The sequence below is a fragment of the Neodiprion virginianus genome, chromosome 2 (genome assembly GCF_021901495.1).
Source record: "Neodiprion virginianus isolate iyNeoVirg1 chromosome 2, iyNeoVirg1.1, whole genome shotgun sequence".
NCBI lineage: Eukaryota > Metazoa > Arthropoda > Insecta > Hymenoptera > Diprionidae > Neodiprion > Neodiprion virginianus.
In genome coordinates this window covers 42,260,554-42,280,694 of record NC_060878.1, presented here as the reverse complement: position 1 = coordinate 42,280,694, position 20,141 = coordinate 42,260,554, and the positions used below count along the sequence as shown (strand labels likewise).

The 20,141-nt window shown below is 42.0% G+C and overlaps 2 protein-coding genes across 6 annotated transcripts in view; both read right to left on the bottom strand.

Moving 5' to 3' along the window:
- The window catches only part of LOC124297154 (neurocalcin homolog), a 109,156-nt gene that overhangs the window by 10,808 nt on the left and 78,207 nt on the right, over nt 1-20,141 (bottom strand). The gene's annotated exons all lie outside the window — the stretch shown is intronic.
- LOC124297156 (neuronal calcium sensor 2) overlaps nt 103-20,141 on the bottom strand; it is a 97,991-nt gene continuing 77,952 nt past the window's right edge. For all 4 annotated transcript variants that reach the window (XM_046747862.1, XM_046747863.1, XM_046747864.1 and 1 more), the window contains 2 exons: nt 8,415-8,543; nt 103-3,444 (listed from right to left, as the gene is read on the bottom strand). In XM_046747862.1, the coding sequence (XP_046603818.1) occupies nt 3,268-3,444; nt 8,415-8,543 (306 nt within the window). In that variant the 3' untranslated portion in view covers nt 103-3,267. The remainder of the gene's footprint in view (nt 3,445-8,414; nt 8,544-20,141) is intronic.

Here is a 20,141-nt window from a genome sequence, read left to right as displayed (position 1 = left end):
TAGAGACTTTGTATTGTTTTATTCACTTTAGTTATTTGTTCTTGTTTTTGTTTTGATTTGTTTTTCTTTTGTTTTTTTTTTTTTTGTTTTTTTTTTTTTTTAATTATTGTTTCCTAATTAAGACATGCAATTGGTCGAATGCTATATCACTAATTTCGTAGACATTATATTGTAATAGTCTGCTTACGTTTCTTCACACTTCATTACAGACGGTATATATTATATAGAGGTATAAATACGAATCACTCTGCAGATGAGGCGTATCATTAAGTTGCTACCTAACGTTTTAAGATTTGAAATTCCCCTTACGCCTATATCGCTAGATTTTGTGTACGTGTAGGTATATAGGTAAAAGTGATTAGTTAAGAATTTACGCAGGTAACCTTAAGTGCTATAGCGTGTAGAGGGATCCTTTTTGTCCAATATTTCTAATTGCTGGACACGACAAGAAAATTGGAAAATCGCGACTAGGAGAAAAATTAAAAAAAAAATAAATAATGCAACGCTTAGGTATCGGAATAAATTTGAATATTCGTTTTTCAGGAAACCACGGTTCAGATACCGCTTTGACAGAACGTCGTGTACGCGCAGCTGCCGCTGCATGCATCTAATTTTTATTTTCTTTTTAATCTCTTTATTTCCATTTCGAGAGACGAATAAACAAATTTGTATCCACGTTGATAATGAGTTAAATTACTCCAGTGCAAGCGAATGATTAAATTTCTCGAATTGCGTATCTTCACAACTCCGATAAATCATTGGAATGGCAAAGATGAGATTGATGAAAAGTAATAAGCAACGGGTATTGTGTTTCGCTTTTTCTTTATCTTTTTTTTTTCAACATTACTGCTTCAGCCGCGCGGCAACGTTTCAAACGTTTCAACGTTGCTTACGCATTACGTGTCAAAGAACAGCAGGCTTTGTATTTTTTTTTTTTTTTTTCAACGTGGTTTCTTTTTTTATTTCGTTCTACCACGTTCTCTTGTAATCGCATCTTATACGTTATTTCCATATAATTATTATTGTTATTCGATGAGTAATTATACTGTAATATTTAATTACTGAATTAATTATTCATTTATCGCGTATTGTATCATATAATAATATATAAATGCTAGCCGGTGTGCAAATATCGTAAAAGTAAGTATATTACCTTTGCGTAATGTATGGTATATATATATGTTCATATTATATCGTTATTATTGATATATCGGGTTGGATCTTAAAATTTAACTATATATAATATATTTATATATATACGTATAACCAGAGATAAAAATGACAACGGTGTAATATGAACATTTATTGAAATATATATACATGTATATTCCATATAGGTATATATATATATCTGTTACAACTCATACGTGTAGGTATGCATATGCATAGGCATATATACGTAGGTATATTGAAACCCTAATCAGCTGACATATTTCTTTCTTTCTTTCGTACAATAACAAATTTATTAATAACCTCGAGAAATCTTGAATCTAACAATCAGATAATATAAAGGGTTAGGAATTTTTTTAATAAATTTCTTTTCTGTTTTTTTGTTCGTTTTACTCAAGCGCGAGAAGCTTCTTGCTTGCCACCGAAATCGCAGGGTGTATACAATATAGAAATTTTGAGGGTATATTCCGCGCAAAATATTATACTTGTATAGAACGTGACGAGGCTGTTCGAATTCAACCAGGCATTTCTGTATAATCAAACCGACAAATTGCACCCCATGTATATGCATGTATATAAATATATACACGGTACGGAGGTATGATGAAGCCTGGCAGACGATTCTCTTTTAAAATAGCTCAACGTATACGTACGTGTAAGGTGGGATGTGTAGTATCGATCGGAATTTAATTCTGCGCGCATACTTCGCGAAGGTAATGGGAACAGAGCGTTGTTGGGTACGTGCACGTATCGTCGGAGGGGTCGATTTGGAATTAGTTTCGCTTCGTTTCATTTTTTCTTCATTTTCATCATTCGATCAATAGCCGTTCAAGCCGCAAATTCACCGTTTGCAAGCAATTATTTGTTCTCAATTTCTGCGCTCACCACCTCTTCTCGATCCGTGGCCGTGCTTGCGAAATACGATTTATCGATTTTCATGTTTTCCAAGACAGCTTTCTCGTTCCTCGTCTGTATCAGCGGAATATTTTCCACGAAATAAACCCTCGATTTAACGTCCCCGCTATTGTATAATTTATACTAGTTATCTCCGCATACGCACGTCATATGTACGCTTACGGTTTCCGTTGGCAAATCTATAAATGGAATGTGCCACTCAATTCTCTTATATATTTATATAATTAATATATATTTGTGTGTGCGCGCGTCTGTGTACGTGTGTGTATGTATAATTTATAATTTATAATTTAAGATTAACTATGTATTATAACCGACTAAAATCGATGTAATTGTCAAAGCCTTATGATACAACGTGTGAACTCCGTTTTGTTTCGCCGGCATTATTTATTAGTTATATAATATATTATATATGCATGACGTGTGCGTGATCGTTTTACGTGCGTAAGCATGGTTCACGACAAATGCGATCCCCTATATATGTATAAAAGACGACTGGATTATCGGACCGTGCGGCGCGATTCATTTCTGTATATTTCTTCCATGGCACTTTCAATCAAGATAATACAACGTATGTATAATAGGTGTATTGCGAATAATCGACATATAGGTGTTGAGAATTATTCAGATTCAGAGTGTAATGTTATAACTGCAATTATCGCGAGCGCAGCCTGATACCGGTTGAATTTCCGTCCTCAGCGCGGAACGACGGTCAGACCTCTTTTTCTTCATATTTTCCGTTCAAGTTTCGATCGCGCATCCCAATCAAACGATTATTGAATCAAAAAATACGCGACTCTTTCCAGTACGCCCAGTCTGAATGACAGAAAAATAATGAAAACGTCCAAAGGAAAGAATGATATTTTTTTGATCGGCAGTTCTTTGTTTGTTTGTTCTTTTCATTTTTTTTTTATTTTTCCATTATTTAAAGATGAACGGACGAACGGAAGATTCATCCGGTTTCAGATAACGCGGAAAGAAAGCGCATTTCGCTCCAGATCTGACCGTTACGGTGTACGTACTTACATGTATCAAGATCAACGCCGCGTACCGAATGTAAATTAGTGTAGGTATATTCTGTATATAGCGTTTCATATGCGCTGTTATTGAAACGTGACCGTGTTTAGCAAATCAACATATTGTATATATGTATATATCTTATCTTGTTCCGGCGAATAGGGATTAAGGTGCCAGCATCTTTGAGAGTTCTTCGTCCTGCAGACAGCCCTTAAGGAATTCCTCTTGCGTCAGCTGTCCGTCGTTGTTCTCGTCCATTTTGGCAAAGATATTCTTCGCCCTCTCCTCAGCGCTGTCGGCTGGCCTGTTGCTCGAACATGCGCCGAGCATGTCGTAAATCGCCTGGAAACACAGGGTACAAGATAGTTTGCAACATTGTCAGCAACATATCGTAGGTCACGTTTCCTCTCGTTTGTGAATTCGTCGACCAAGTGTAATTTGTAACACGCGCTAAGCCGGATTTGGAAATCGTTTCCCAATTAGTTTGGAGAAAGGAAGAGGGAGGGAAGAAAATATAAAAACAAAGTTGAACGCGTAAGCTCATATTTCATTTTTAGTCCAACTGTTTTTTCCCACCATTCGGCCAAAGCTTCATGGTTCAGATCCATCTTTCGTCGCGTCGATTAACACCAAACAACCAAAGAAAATCGAACAAGCTGTTGTAAGTTCATCCAATAAATACAAGAGGACTGCCTTACGATTTCCCCGCCTCTCCTCCGCACGTTCGATCGTAATGGGTAGTATGACGTCACGCTCGGGCCCCTTACTCTCGCACATTTCCCGACTAAGGATGAGCACGGGACGTCCGTCGAATCAGCCCTCACTTTCCGACTACTCGACACCCGTAAAGGGTCCTCAAAACTTACCAGCGTACTATAAACTGGAACCGCAGGGCTGACCAAACACAGGCTGTACTACTGGGAACGTCGAGTCCGCCCTCACTTTCAGTCCCCGTGAAAACAACACACTCCGCGAAACGTTGGCTAATTTCTCGCCAACCTAGCCTAATGTATTAGAGTTCTTACAGAGAACGGCGGAATGTTTTTAGAGGACGTTAACCCTCGGCAGTCTTTGCGTATAAGCGAGGATGGAAGGAAGCTCGGGGGTCCAATTTCCTAAAGTTCGTCCGGCATTTCGTACAGGCAAATTGGCTCCGGGTAGATTACCATAACCCATATCCAGGGGGTCAGCATTTGACAATGTCTGCGGCTAGTTGGTTGTTACAAATGGTCCAAAGTCTCGGCTCAGTCGCTACCAATTAATGGTGTCGAGCTCCTCGCAGGGCTGACCGCGGCGCTTTGACGGACAGGCGGCGAAAGGACGGTGATACCTGACAACGTTAAGTTACCTTCGGCTCCGGGCCGATAGTCTTCTCTTTCCCAATTACGAAAGGGCTCGCATCAACGATCAAAGACCTCCGAGAGTCGCGCCACGCTGGACGAAGAGGAAGCCAAGGACTCGACGACTGTCCGAAAAGACTCGCTGCCCACTGGCTGTCCTAGAATATGCCGAGGACGAATTGATTTTCTCGTCCAACGAGATTCCGTTTCTCTCTGGAATTTTCTAGAAACGAAGAAAAATGGTTCGTTAAGCCCCGCAAGAGCGACGCGTGTCCCTCGGCGCCGAGGAAAACGAGCCCGGCGAACCAACGGAAACCGGAAACACTGCAGGGTGAGTTTTTTTCTTTTCATCTTCACCCCAACGGCAACACGCCATCCTAGAAATATTGTTACACAGGGTGAAATCATCCGTTTTGCCCTTCTTTTCTCATCTAGTAGTCGTCGCCATGGATGAAATACGCTTTACAGAGCTTTCACATGTTACCAAATGAATAAGACTGCTGCGTCAATCAATATTATTGTAAAAACAGCCTAGTCTTGTTTCTGACTGTAAACTTGTAAGCACGCATTGCTTGTTAGAGCATTTATCCTCATAATTTAATTTCGCTGCCTGTTCATTCCCTTAATTAGCTCACGAACCTGTTTATTTTCTCTGTAACGACGGTGTGGTTACGACATTTCAAACCTGCAACCGGATCGGTTGACGGTCATCCATTTTTATTCTTTTCCTCTAACTTGACCTTTACATTTCGAAAATTTTCACCTTTTCGAAGCTCAACTTCTTCGAAAATCTGAAGACTTGATATATTCTCCGACAGAGTCAAACAAATAAACTTAATCCCGCAACCATCCAGGTTAGGTACAAACGTCGACCGATATTTCTTATCATCCGTTGCCCGTTTTTGCCGGTAAGACGAATTAGTGACATCCTGCAGACTCGAATCGCGTTTGATCCGACCTTCGTGGAACTACCTACGATGAAAATTCATGGTAGAGTTGACGCAGGGGAAAAAGCCCCTCGTACTTTGTCCGCGTCGAAGATCAGGAAGCACAAAGAACAGCCTTCTGATCGAAGATCCGAGCCTTTGCCCCGTTTTTCGCTTTCGCGAGCTTGCGACGAAGCAAAGACGCGAGGCGAGGCGGGTCGAGGTCACGACGAGCTTCGCCAAACGAGGTCCCAAAGTGCCGCAGCTCTGATTTGTCCGGATTTATAAGCGAAGGCTCTACAACCGCGAGCCTCGCTCCGTTAATTACTGTATTGTTCGCAGTCGGTGGTGCGGGGAGGGATAAAGAGGATCGACTCGGCCCCGATGCCGAGGCTGACTAGAGCTTTTTTCACCACCGCCAGACCTTCGATCAAACTCTCCTCCCTGACGGCGTTGCGAGCGAAACGTCGCCTTGATTTTTACGCGATGAAAACCGCCCTGTGAGTCACGCCGTTGGAAGTGATTACGCGTAGGTAGGTGTTCGATTTTTCTCAACTCAAGCTTTTTCGACACTTTTCAACCCGAACGTCTGTTTTTATTTCTTCATAACGTACAACCGTAATCGGAGTGTCGCCGCGGCTTGGAAAATTTATTATACTCCCAACAATGTCAGGCTAATGTGTTGAATTATAAGAAAAGTAAAATAGTGACAGGAGAATCTACTACGTCCGTATTTGTGCGCCCAGTTATTATTACGGTGTCGCATGTCGGGCACACCTAACCGATAAATAGTCAAGTAGCATTAGAGCCAGTTCAAATCGCACCGCTAATGGATGCTGATGACGAACAGTTGTTCCAATTACCCTCGTTAATCATACGATTATCCGAGCAGCTTACACAATTATAGTCCTTCGACTCGTAATTTAATTATACTCGGAACGAACGAAATTACCATCGCGTTGTTGACCTTTAATCTTTAAATGCCGCTGACAACTGCTGGTGAATTATTTGCAAATTTTTCCTGCCTGACACGGGGGCGAAAATCAGAGTCTCTGCGCCCTTTTAAGTTCAATAAACAAGCGTCTTCGATACTTTCTACATACATTATATTCGCGAAACAATTGACTATATGATCAAATTTCGAAAAACGAGTCGACTCTCAAGATTATTGCGATACAGATAGACGCGTCCTTTCGACTTCCACAATGACATCAGTTCTAATGACCCTGCCTTAGCTTTTTAGGCCCAAGATAAGCCAAGGCGTCGCAAAGGGGGGCAAAAAATTTCTCCGCAGAATTAATCGGCGAGAAGATTAATCGGCGCTTCCCATTTCATCAAGGTGATAAATTTAGTGAGAGAGCTATAAAGGCTCTCTTCAACCCCGAATATAATTGAATACGATGAATAATCGTCAGTCGGACAAAATAGTACCTGTGACTCGGAGAAGTATCGCAAGAATTTATTGTAGTTGAAAATAAAAAAAAAAACCTTTTCTATTTAACGATATCTAGACGTTACCTCGTTACTGCAAAAGCGTTCGAATGATGAAACGCCTACAAACCGCGACGAGATTCACTTATTTATCAAGTACCACAAGCTAGAAATCTGTAATATTTAAAGAAACTTCTTTGCAAAACAACTATCCACTAATCAGAATTTTCGGAAGTTGTTGATAGCTGAGCTCTTATAGTTTTCAAATAGACGGTAGTTTCCTTTCGTTTTTTTTTTTTTTTTTCTGTAGCGTCGTGACGTAATATTGACGGAATCGAATGACTTCGATTAATTTCAGTTCCGTTCTTTCATACGTGTTATATTTAATGATTTTGTACTTCTAGCCTAGTTACATAAGGCTGTATCCGTATCCGTGTAGCGATTTCCCGATACTTTGCACGCGTCCCGGAAACCTAAAACTTTTTTGTTTCACCTAACCAGCTACGTGGCCCCATCACTTTCCTCGAGTTCTTTGAAGTAATTAATTACAGCAAGTAGTTAGCGACTTGCTTCCATCAGAATTCCACGATCCGTAGGGCGTTGGGTAAAGTTATATTAGGAATATCGAAGTTTTGAACTCCGTTTTATCACAAGTCTTTGATCAAACTTTGCCAAAACGAATCAACAAATTGGTAATCAATTACGCAAAAGACCGTTGCAAGCTAAATTTTCAAGTATCTGCCGTACCTACAAAATATGCAAATCTTTGCCGATTCTTCTCTCGCCTTTTTTTCTTCTCTAATTAATTATACGCTTCTTCCTCCTCTCATTTAGCATCAGTGGCGTCTCGAGAACGGTATATAATTTCCGCGACGCGCCCACCGTCTGCAAGCCTGGAGAGTTTCCTCTGAATGAAACTTTTTCACATTTTCATCTCCGAATGTATACCTTGATCCAATTATTATTTCAGCCCGCTCGCGGGTTGCGAAATTATTATATACGCCCCGACAATAAACTTGCCGGACGCCTTCGCATATTCTTCATAATATTCAACTCTCTCGTTTTCATTCAACGCGATGAATTATCGGCGAAAGAATAACACAAAAACCGAAACGATGACTCCGTTTTTTTTCTTTTTCTTTTTTCTTTTTAATTATTTAAACATTTTTTCCTCTTTCCTTTCACCGGTACGCTGACGTCAGCGCCACGTAGAGCGCGGTTGATACCGACGCGGTGATTTAGTCGAGTCCCTTGACCCAATTTCGCCGATGACAGCCCTCCGTCGCGGATTTAAAAGGCAAGGGGCGGCGAAGGCGGGAGGAAGGGATGGCCGGGAACTTAGGGAGCAAGTTTCGGATCGGCTGATTTAATTATCCAAGTCAAATTATCAATTATGCCGAGATAGGCGATTCGTGATTGATTAGTTTGTAGGGAGAGAGAGAGAGAAGGTTCCGTGGTGTGTGTCAATTTTTTTGTATCAACTTCTGGGACTCGTACGAGAAACTGATTGCGTAAAGGAACGAGGCCTAGGACACGACTGCTACGTCGACGTCGTCCGGGCTGTAGAACTCTTCTCCCACTTATGATAAAAACATAATGAACGAAATTTCGTTACCTGTACAATCTTCGTCATCTCCTGGATGTCGATTACGCCATTGCCGTCCACGTCGTACATTCGAAAGGCCCATTTTAATTTCTCCTCGGGTGTCCCGCTAGATGTAACGTCTATCGCCAATAGGAATTCCTGGAACATATCAACAAAAACACGGGGTTCATTCGACGGATCAGAGCGAAGGGCTTATACTCGATTAATTAACTCTACGATATTCAAACTTACGCCCCCAATTTGAATTTACACAAATTCAGAGCACGGTGCCAATCTGGTACACCGGAAATTAACAATAATATCACCTCGATTCGTCTCGCTTCGTTTCCGTCTCGACGAAAACTCGACTTTTTCTTACTACCAGGCCTAACTTGTGATTCGTCTGATTTAACGTCGACGTGCACGATTTTATTCTCAACACCTCTGTATTCTCAAATATAAAGACGTTTTTACAGTTCCCAACACGTGGAACAAAATTAATATATACAATTGGATCTATTTAGATCTAGCTAGAAGCAAATTTTTTTTCCTGTATAATCTGATAAAACACCGTATAAATTCTCGATAAAAAATTATTACTCAATTGCATTCATCTTTTTACCATTCATTGGTCATTACAAATGGCTGTAATTGTTAAGCATAGTGACTTTCGTCAACAAATTTTTCAACACCAATCAATACGTATAATACATATATTTAAAAAAACGAAAAAGATTCTTACAACTAAAAAGAATGTTGAAAAGTTTCAAAAGATAAGATCAAGTGTCTTATTTGTGACTTTACCATTCCTGCCTGGCAAACCATAAAGTATAGATTGCAAGACCGAAGGAACTACCAGGACATCGAAATAGACTATTGAAAGCATCGGAGAGACCCCGAACTGCATTTTTAGTTAGGGTAGGGCTGACATTGAGAGATCCGTCGACGGACTATCCGAGGCAGAAGAATGGTTGAAATAAATTTAAGAGGGGAGTACAGCTCGGACGGTCTAAAGTCATACCTATTTTTAGGAGTTTAGTTTTTTTTAATTTTTTTTTTTATGTTTTAAAGAAAATGAAAACACTCGGAACAATTTAAGTTTCATGACTTTATTATTTATAGTTTATAGTAAAAATTCTCTCATGTTCTTGAAACTACGAATAATAAAACTCTCAAGCTCGAATTGCTCCAATTGTTTCGTTTACTTGTAGAAAAAAAAAAAAAAAACTTCCAAATATAGATATGAGCTTAGACCGTCTAAGCTGTATCCCCCCACTCCTTGAGACCTAGGGTTCTTCGGTTGAAGTTTACAAAATTTGCCCGGCATTCGGTAAAACGCGGCATGAATACGTATACACTCAGATCCATACACTGGGTCGAACTAGGTCGGCCGACGCTTCAGGTAGGTATACGAGAAAAGAAGGAGGAAGGAGGAACGAGGGTGAGAGGGAAGGAGAGGGAAGGAGGAGACTTTACCTCTTTACCGGTCCACGTGACCCCTGGAGGGTCTCTCTCCATATTGACCCTAAGGTTCGCGCCGCCACCCCCAGCGCAGGCCTCATTCAGATGCCACCCATGAAGATGGGGGAATTCTTTCCTACACGACTCGCCCTTGTAAGGAAGATTCATCGCCGCCGAGCGTTATTACCATTTTTCTCCAATTTTATCATCGTCGTTATTTCAATACGGGGGACAAGAACACAAAAAAAAGAAAGAGGCGGAAGACGAAGAATATGAAGAACCTCTGCGTTATAAATGCCTACTCGCCGGGTGAGGAATATTAATGGTCACGGGGTTGAGCCGTCGCGATTCATGGGAGATGTACGTGCATATGGTAATGTAGGGGAAATATGCCAAAGCACTCGTAACACCGGGTCGCCTGCGGAGCTTCGACCGAACACATCTATCCTCCGAAGCGTTAAAAAATTCAACCTATTTCCCACCATTTGGCCACCGTCAACGGCTCGGATATGTTTGTGAGAAGCCACTGATCAAGGGACGCGACGTCCAGTTTTCATCGATGAGTTAATCAAGCCTGAGTTTCACCGCAGAGTGAATATCGCAGGTTCCGCAGCGATCAACACTGGGATTGATGAAATTCTCAATAATTCTCATTCAATTCCTGCATCTGTGATAGCTGCAGCTTGGAATGCTTCATATGCATAAACGTCCCATTAGAAAGATGAGAGCGGTGCATGAGCATGTCGTTCCAACTATTCAGCACAGCAATTTGGGTCGAGAGTAAGCGACTCCCATTTCTCGCAATGTGCAACGCGCAATAATTAATGATTCACGGAGGACAAGCAAGCCGACCTCGAGGCGCGTGCAACCTCCCGCAGCACGTCAACTCGGCTTGCAAGTCCAAGCGCAATTCGCATGCAATTGCAACATTCAATGTGCGATGCGACAGTTCCTCTTTCGTCGAGTCGATTGTGGAGTATTTCCGTTCTTCTTCGCCGCGTTGGTATACCTGGTTTTGCACTCTTTTCATCAATTTGACTCGATTCCCACCAAATTCTTTCATCCAGCGTTGTCGAAGCGAGTAACGTTAGCGCCTTGCCAGTACGATTCGCAAAAGGTGTTCTTAAACTTTGCGAGTGAAGACGGTATTCCGGCAACGTCGATTGCCTACGTCAGTATCATGTCCCATTACATACGGCAAGAAAAAGTAAATTAGGTAGTCGCTTGATGTAAGGAGACTCCTCGAGCTGTCGCCGGTTAGCGAAACATGATGCTTCGTTGTCGCTTCGCTCGTGCAGTAAATTTCCCGCGATTTTTTCACGTCGCTCCGTGTTAGTAACAATTTGTCTGGAACAGTTGCCGCGCACGGGCAAGCGCAAGGTCCCCGTTATAGGTAGTACAAGTTTTGGGACCTCACATGCAAACACTGAGGACGTAATCGCTGGCAAAACTATTAATGGCAAATTAATTCAGCAGATGATTGAATTGAGTCGGACTCGCCGGCGCGGAAGCTATATGCCTAATCGAATCAAAGATCTGAGGAGGTTAATTTGGCTCCAGGTAGGAAGGATTAAGGGTCGTATCGCGTGTCGCGACCACGCCCTTACAACAGACCCTCGACACGAGGCCCATACCCAGCCGGAGCAGCCGCCTTCGAGCCCTTCGTTTCGCCAGATGTACCGCAGATATGCAGCAAGCAAACCTGTATGGATTTTATCATTAACTCCGACACGCGAGAGTTGCGTCTGAAGCTTGGATGAAGTCGGAGCGACGGTCGTCGATCAGGCCGTGCAGCAATGTTTTGTTTCAAACAATTTATTGATAACTTTCGGCCATTATCATTATTGAAATTTAATTTTCTTATCGTCATTGTTGTGGTTGAATTTTATCTCATCGCAATAAAGAACGTATAGCCACTACGTCCTTACGTTGCTTCAAAACTGCAACGCGTACGGATGCTGCAGGATTTAACGCGTCCGATTATTCACCAGCCTTTCGCTCCGCGAAGCAATGACGGCGGATTAGTGACAGGTGATTGTATTCCAAGGTACGTTGTAGCTTGTAGAATTCGAGTGTTGAGCTGCACACGGAGATTGGGATCAGAAGTTAAAGGTTTTCCTTGGGCAGGGCGTCGTCGCCGGCACTTTCAGCTCCCGGCGCGCACCGAAAGGGGGTTCCTATAGCGTTTCTTATCAGCTTACCGGCGAGCGAACAACCGCGTATATTTCGCGACGTGGCAGATTAAACGCCCGAGATTTGTACTTCTTGCTCATTTTCGGGCAGAGCTGGCAGCTACGCCTGTAATAATCTTCGGCGAAAATCTCGACGTAAACTCGAGACGCTCGTTTTCCACGACCTTGGCTCGAGAGATTATTATAAACAATCAGATAGACAACGTGGCACGGCGTGTATATGCGGTTCGTTACCGCCTATCCGGGGATCCGTTCTCCTGATTAATTCCGTGTGCGCAGGACTCGCCGATCCGGACACTTGGGTTCCATTTCGATTCATGACTGCTCCTTTGCTCGAATATGTCCAAGACCAAGGTGGGCGTCTCTCTTGTGCAATCGCTTTACCTTCTCTCCTTGCGCTTCGTTGCCGTCAACTAGAATTATCGGTGAGTTCAAATTTTGCGTGCAAAAGATGAAGAATCCATGTTTGAATGATCGTGAGTCAACGGAACTGGGTTCTATTTTATCTGGCGAGCAGGGTATGCGAGAAGATAGGGGCAGTTCTCTTATTGGCACTTGCACTGCGAAAGTTGAGTGATTTGCCAGACCTGCCACGACGTTGTTTACTCACGGTTGACGGAACAAATACAGTAAGCCGATTTTCCCTCGTTCATTTGCACCGCGTACGCTTGCCTGCATCCGTACCGTTCCATTCCGATCCCGCGACAATCCGACTGTAAACACGATACATCACTACTAAGGAAGCCCGACTTGCCATCGATTTCCGATTAGAAATGCGAGTGAGTCACGTGTAGTTCACCGTAGGTTGAATCAATCTCGAGATAACGGTTCCTTGTTTGCTCGAATTATAATAAATTCGCCAGCGCGAATAAAAAAAATTTTTAAAATTGGGGTCGAAAGTTCAAGAAGATTAAGAAAAGGACAATCTTCACAGAAGGTGAACGTGCGAAGTGGGAATGAATCAATCTCTACATGATTGATTGTTCTTAATAGAAGCTGGAGGAGTGCGATATTATAGCGATGCGGATATGCCGTGTGGAGAATTTCTTGTTTTCATATATCACGAATTCATATTCATGAGAAAAAGACGTCACGGATAAGCTTCTGATCCACTGTCGGTGAAACAATCCGAGAGACGACGTCGACAAATCAATTTTACTTCATATCGCCTTGACACTGCGCAGTATGCTGAAATAAATTAGTCGGCTAAGATCGATGGCATTTCATATCAGTCGCCGTTTTTCTTGATTTCTCATTCTAACTTTTCTTTCCAGGAGTGTCAGCTTTAGAAAAAAAAAATATATATATATATACATGTTGGCACTTTTTTTTCTAGAAAGCGACAACAAAGGTATCCTTGTGAGAACGAATGTTTGTCGACCGACATTTTCAAGAACAGTTATAACACACGTTCAGTAATTTGTCATCTGTCTCTTCCCCTAGGCCTTTCTGATCATTTTGTCTCTGTCGCGTGAAAAGTGTAATGTGGGGTTCGTTTGCTATGACAAGAAAGATTTATTTTGCAGAAAGTTTAAGAAACAGAAAAATGAGGGTATACAAAAATTCATCTGCAGAGGTGCGTGTACCTTTATAATAAGGCTGTAATTCAATTTTTAACTGGCAAAATTTACAAATCATAAAAAGCTTCAAGTTAACAAGCTCAACTTCCGTTGTTCGCGAGAAATTCGTAAAATGGTTTGCAAAAAAAAAAAAAAAAATTCATTGAAAAAACAAACTAACGTAACTGATTGGTTTGATACTTTCGTTTTAAAAACGAAAAACACTTTTCAAAGGTCAAGGTAATCCAATTATCGCATAACTCCAACCGAGCACCGTAAGTGTCAACTTCCGCGTGCTGCTGCTGATGCGGGTTAAAAATGGTACGAGAGGTTGAGTAACGGTTTGGTAGCAAATAAAGCGATTTTACCAGTATGATAAAAAAATAGAAAGCAAAAAAGAGTAATCATAAATCTGAGGCAGATAAAATTAAAAAAAAAAAAAAAATTACGAGGTTCGCAACAGCAGGCAAGGAAGATCAGTCCAAAATATCAGCACGAAAACCCGTCAGCTCGGTAAGCTTATTGTTAGAAGGTCGTTGCGTGTTGAAAACTGTTGGCAATGAGTTGTAATTAACGATATCCATGAAAGGTTTGCTTTCAGTTTCACCGATAATATTATATCCGTTATCTCAAAGTTTTTCCGGCGCCGTTCGCACGTTAATCCGGAGTTAACGCTCACCCTGTTTAATAATCGCCCAGCGGCAGCTGAATCCGCAAGGATCCTCGCGATTTCAAGATAACCGCGCTCTAATGTCTTCTAGCAGAAATTTTGAGCCTATTTTCACGGTTCTTAGTCCCGATTCGGGGGCCGCATAGACGATAAGGGGACGTGCGGTGGAAATTCGTGTCCCGGAATTCCGGGTTCATTACGATGAATGGGGCGAATCATCCCCGATTCTGTTACGAGCTCGAAACCTATTGGCTGGGGCGAAAGGCGGAGTAACGATTATCCGCAGTACATACCTTCCTTCGTATCCTGCATGCTTCACCCTATACATATATACCTATATGTATATGTATCCGCTCGGAAAATACGAGAGGAAATACGAGCTTTTCACCTAAAGTGTGCTTTTCTTTTTTCGTACGGTGTATTCGATTTCTGCGTTTTTATTCATTTTTCAGTAGTGAGAATATACCGCGGATTAAATAAAATATATACCTGAGGATGTTCTCCGTTCAGCTGCAGAGCTGGAGATACGTTTTCTCACTTCAGACTCCCCTGGGCTTTCCTACAGCTTCCTGAACCGGAAATCAACGGTTCGAGTAATTTGCCCCGCTGTTACCGCTGCAGCATCGGCCCGACGATGTGAGGAACTTTTTTTATTATACCGCTATTGAGATATCCTTTCGAAATCTCTGTCCGTTCAACCGTTCGCACCGCTCCAGCTGTCGCTTATTGTTTCCGTCTGGACTGATTGTTGAATTCGTTTGACGAAAAAAATAGTTTTGCTTGCATTTGCACATCGATTTTTTCGACGCAGTAATTATAGATATCGAGGAAAGAAAAAGAGAGACAGAATTTGAAGGACCAACACACGAGCCATATTGGATGGACTGATTTATCCGGTAACGTAAAATTTCACGAACAAGGCAAGTGTACCAGTCATTGACACGTTTAGACCCAATCATTGACCGTTTTATTTTCCAAAATTATAAATCGACGGCACAAATTGTCAATCTCTTGACGACTAAAACCAATCGCTAAATCGCTAGAGGGTTGAATGCTTCAAATAAATTTTTTTGGTAATTTTAGAACCAAGGTTCAAACGGATACGACCAAAAAAAGGTCAATAATTGGGGCAGGGTCAGTAACCGGTACACTCACCTTAAACGGGAAAAATGACACAGATCAGGCTGAAGTTCCCGATTGAAACGGAAAGCCCGATTTTCTGACGCGACGAGAGAGGTCTCATTTTGTAAAACGGTTTCTCTTAACTGCCGGGTGATGCCCTTAGAGATGAAAAAGTACAGAACAGTCCATCGTAATCCGGATAATGGCTGCTCCCGAGTAAACGATGCCTTCTCGGGGATACGACATAGCGACGCTGGTATAATACCCTCGCCTTTTCTGCCTTGCTCGCTGATTCCTCCATGCCTAACTCCAAGCTAGTTTTAGATCAAACATCACAGTTACCTGCTGACATTGTGAATGTCAACTAGAGTGATTGATTCCAAAATATAGTACAATTTGTGACACTTCTGGAATGAACAATGAGTAAGGAACCAGGACAAACTGATAGAGATCTGATTTCTTAGAACTTTCAACGAAATCGTATGTTTTCATGAAGTCAATTGAAAAACGCATAATTATTGAATCTATTTGGAATTTAATTGAAATAATTGATAGTGTGTCACAATTTTTGAGCACTTGTAGATGATTCTGTCCTGCACTATGCGACAGTTAGGATTTTTCTTTTATTTTTCATTTCATAAATTGGTAGGTGGTAAAAAAATTAGGTCATATTCTTTCTTTTCTCTTGGATTGACGCAAACTTAGAAGCAATACAACGGATCGGAAATTACAACAATATCACGTCACCCATGCTAAGGTATATTTACTTATATTTATATAACAAAAACCGCTGAAATTCAATTGCCTGTAACTTTTGTACAGGTCAGCAAGAAATAATTGAATATTTGCCAGATCTAAGCGACAGATTAAATTAAGTACGTACCTTTCCGTCATTCACGTGTTGTAGCCGGCAGACTCACACAATCAAGTCGAGAAATAACGGTCCATAGGTTATACAAACAGTTGCCAATACGAATTTCAAGGTTATGTCACGAATCCGGTAAACACTGTAAAGCGCATGCGCTTGGTACTGCGCGCGCAGGTATTACATGACTATTACATGCTGTATTACACAGGTATTTCATGGTATTTCATGACTATTGCAACCACCATTACATAATATTACACGACTATTACATGGTATTTGCATGATATTGCATGACTATTACAGGGTATTACATAACTATCGCACAGTATTACACGGCGTTACACTACTATTGCATGATATTACACGAATATTTCATGGTATTGTACTGAGATTACATACCATTGCATGGACATTACATTTGCAGCTGTCCCAACTATTACATGAGTGATAAACCCCTCGATAATACCGGCTACATGTAAGGCACCTACTTGGATTCCGCGCACTTTTAATCCCGTTGATACGGTGCTTGAATTACAATCGAATGGTACCTTTAACGCTGGAAAGCGACGGTACGGCGTGGCAGCAGACGTTTGAATTTTCCAGCATTTTTATACCCACTAAAATAGACGGAAATAAAACTGGCGTGCGACGTATGGGCAGGTATAATGTAGAAGGAAAAATGTGTGTCACTGAAAGATTTCATCTCCTCGAGCGGATTCGCTGTTCATAATATTGTCCTCTTGCGAAATATACAATGCCCCCGTTAATATACAGATATAAAAACGGGTTTAATCGACCGTGACAGAAAAGTTTACGACGAGGGTGGTCGGGGATTGAAAGGAATGCGATAAAGATCTTACGAGGCACATTCCGCTTTCTGCACGAAACTGCACAGACTATAAAAGTTCCAACGTAGCAGGTTCGCACTTTTACGAGAACGTGCGTATTATTCCAAGATGCGGACGAGAGAACTTCGGACTCTCGTTACGAGACCTGAGTAAATCTTCGGCGGCAGGCACGACGTGTCTCGATTGTTTCCGGAAGTCGTGTTGCCTTGGTTTGGTTCACCGAATCCTCGTCGAACGACAAGGGATGCAGGAAGTTTGCGGTTCGAGATTTTCTTAAAACTTGAAAGAATCGGGGGGGGAGCAGAGGCGAGGACGAAAGTGAACGATACAAGTTGGTATAGACCTCTGTAGTGACGTCATACTGGCTAAGTGGAGGGAATCAAAGATACAGAGGATGGCGTTTTCTCCTTCCCTCCGATGATTCAATCATCAATTTTCTCCAGCTATATTTAGGCCATCTTTCTCGTCGAACTAACGACGTCTGCACGTGAAACGAATGGACGCGATGCCGGAGCTGAATTCTTTAACGATTAGGACAGCCTCGCATGCGAAAGAATCACGGTGAAGGTTCGCGGATTAGGTAACAACAACGGGACGGACGGAAGGAAGGAAGGAAGGAAGGAAGGAAGGAAGGAAACGCCCGGTTGCATGACGTGCTTTCATCAAAGGCGACGGTAATTCGGACGGCGAGCGTTGAATCGACGAGTGCTGCAGGTTACGTCGGTTCGTCACCTCGCACCTAACAATAAATGGCATTGCGCTGACGGTACTCGCGACGAAGCTTTCTTTGTCTGTCTACTCTCCCTCTTCCTCTCTCTTTCAGTCGGGCCGTGACTAATTGCGAGCAGAAAAATGACACCCTCGTTCGGCAAATCCATCGCTCGGTTCACCCTTATCGGTGATACTTCTCAAGGACGAGGATGGCTTATCAGGGACATTCTTCTCGACGAAGCAATCTGTTACACCAAGTAGTGATTCGTACTTCTACGTAAAAGCCGCGTTAACTTGAAGTTTCACTTACGTATTGCTTGTGTACAGAAGCGCGGGAAACTTCAAAGAAACTGTTTTACGTTATACTGTGATCGCAGGTAATCATAGGCACGTCAAAGAGCGAAATGTTTATTCGTACGCCAATGACAAGAGAGCCTCGATTCTTTGAAAACGTTATTGCTTTATCTTTAATCTTCCGTAGCGATATTTAAAAAAATCTATGAGCCAATTATTCTTTGATCTTGGAGCTCGTTGAATTAGCGGAAGAAATTCTCATCTTTTATTTGACTTAATTTTACGAACGTGTGATAAAACAGTCATGTTTTCAGTGTGAAAAATTCTAGAATCCAGCCTGAGACATGTACCTGTTCAAATTTCGGGAACTCGTTGAATATAGATAGAATTCACAAAGAGTAAAGAGAAAAGAGAAAAGAAGCTCACGTTTCAACTGGACGTGGTTTTCGATGAGAATTAAAGAAATTCATGAAAGAGGTGCACAAAAGTTTATATCAATAATAAACTCAGCACCCTGACAGACAGCCGCTTTAGGATTCTCAAGGATTCGCGTTAAACTCTAGCGGACGACGCGACGACGCGACGGGGTGTTCGGTCGTTAGAAATTCACTCTGCATAGTCATAAGTACGTATATAAAATACATCAAGCGTGGGAAATCTAGCATATGAAGGGGAGATAAAAAGTTTCGCCAAGTTTCCTATAAAGGTAATTCTCCGGCCATTTCGACTCGAAGTGTTTTATATAGGTACAACCTAATCGAAGGAGGAAAACTTTTTACTGCCGTTTTCTCGTCTAACTTTCGAGACACAGGAATCGAGAGACCGAGTTGAGAGGGTGTGAAATTCACGGCGAAAGAGGGATAATAATCTTCCAAGGATCGAGGTTTGTCACTGCATCCTTGTTACCCAGTATTTAAAGTTATACTAGTTTTTTCAAGTATAACCTACAACTATACGCAAAACACGTCAAAGTCGATGAGACGTCCGACTCACTCCTCGCAGCTGGATGCAGGGGAAAGACAAAAGTGGTTTCCGTCAATTACTCGCAAAATATAAATTCACAAAATACACCGTTTGCGGTGTATAGTTAACCCAAGCATCGCATTTCTCCTCACAACGTAACATTTTCACACATTTTTCAATTATTCGAAAACGGAACTATGGATATTCGAAATCCTTCCGGAATGCAATTTCCCCCGCTAGCTGGTAATATCGACCCCTGTAATACCGCCAGATTTTAATAACGTCGGAAATTTAATATTGTTTTTCTCAGTCCTTCGCTAATACGCGGGGTTGTGGATTACGAATTGGGTTAGGCTAGGTTAGGTTAGGTTGGGTTAACGAACCCGTCGAACCGCGAAGAGAAAGTCCGATGGGATAGGAAAAGCCCCATAGATGGAGAGATGAGAAGTGACGTTGAACGGAGCGGAAAGTTAAAGCGCGTTAACCATGATACAAAGGCAATTCTAATCAACGTCGGATCTAGGATAGACAATTAAAACAGATACGCGAGGTAGCCGCTGGTGGGTGAAGCAGGTGAGTGGGAGCAGATCGAGTAACGAAAGCTCTCGAGACGACCGATCGAACGGTTCCTCAACGCTGCGTGGGAAATCCTGACGTAACACGCACGTGATAAAAATGAAAATTATAATAACAAGGACGACAACAAGTTTTTGTATGCGTACGCATTGTGCTCGCTCCCCTGCAAAGCTTTGTGAAAATAATCAAAGAATGGAGAATTAATCCTGGGTATAAGAAAATATTTGACAAAGGCTATCCAGGGTGAGTATTACAATGGGGGTTGGTGGGCGGCTGTTATATATAATATACTTACACGCGGGTGGGAACACCTACACATTTTACTAATGTATACGCAATATCCAAAGGTCGCCCTGGACTTCAATGAGTAGGAGGGGAGGATGAATGAGGTTTTCGAGATAAGACAGCCGGTATAAGTGTAGAGAGCGGTATACAAATGTACATCGAGGACCATTTATTTGGACGTCACTCGAGTTTAGGGGTGGGTAATCGG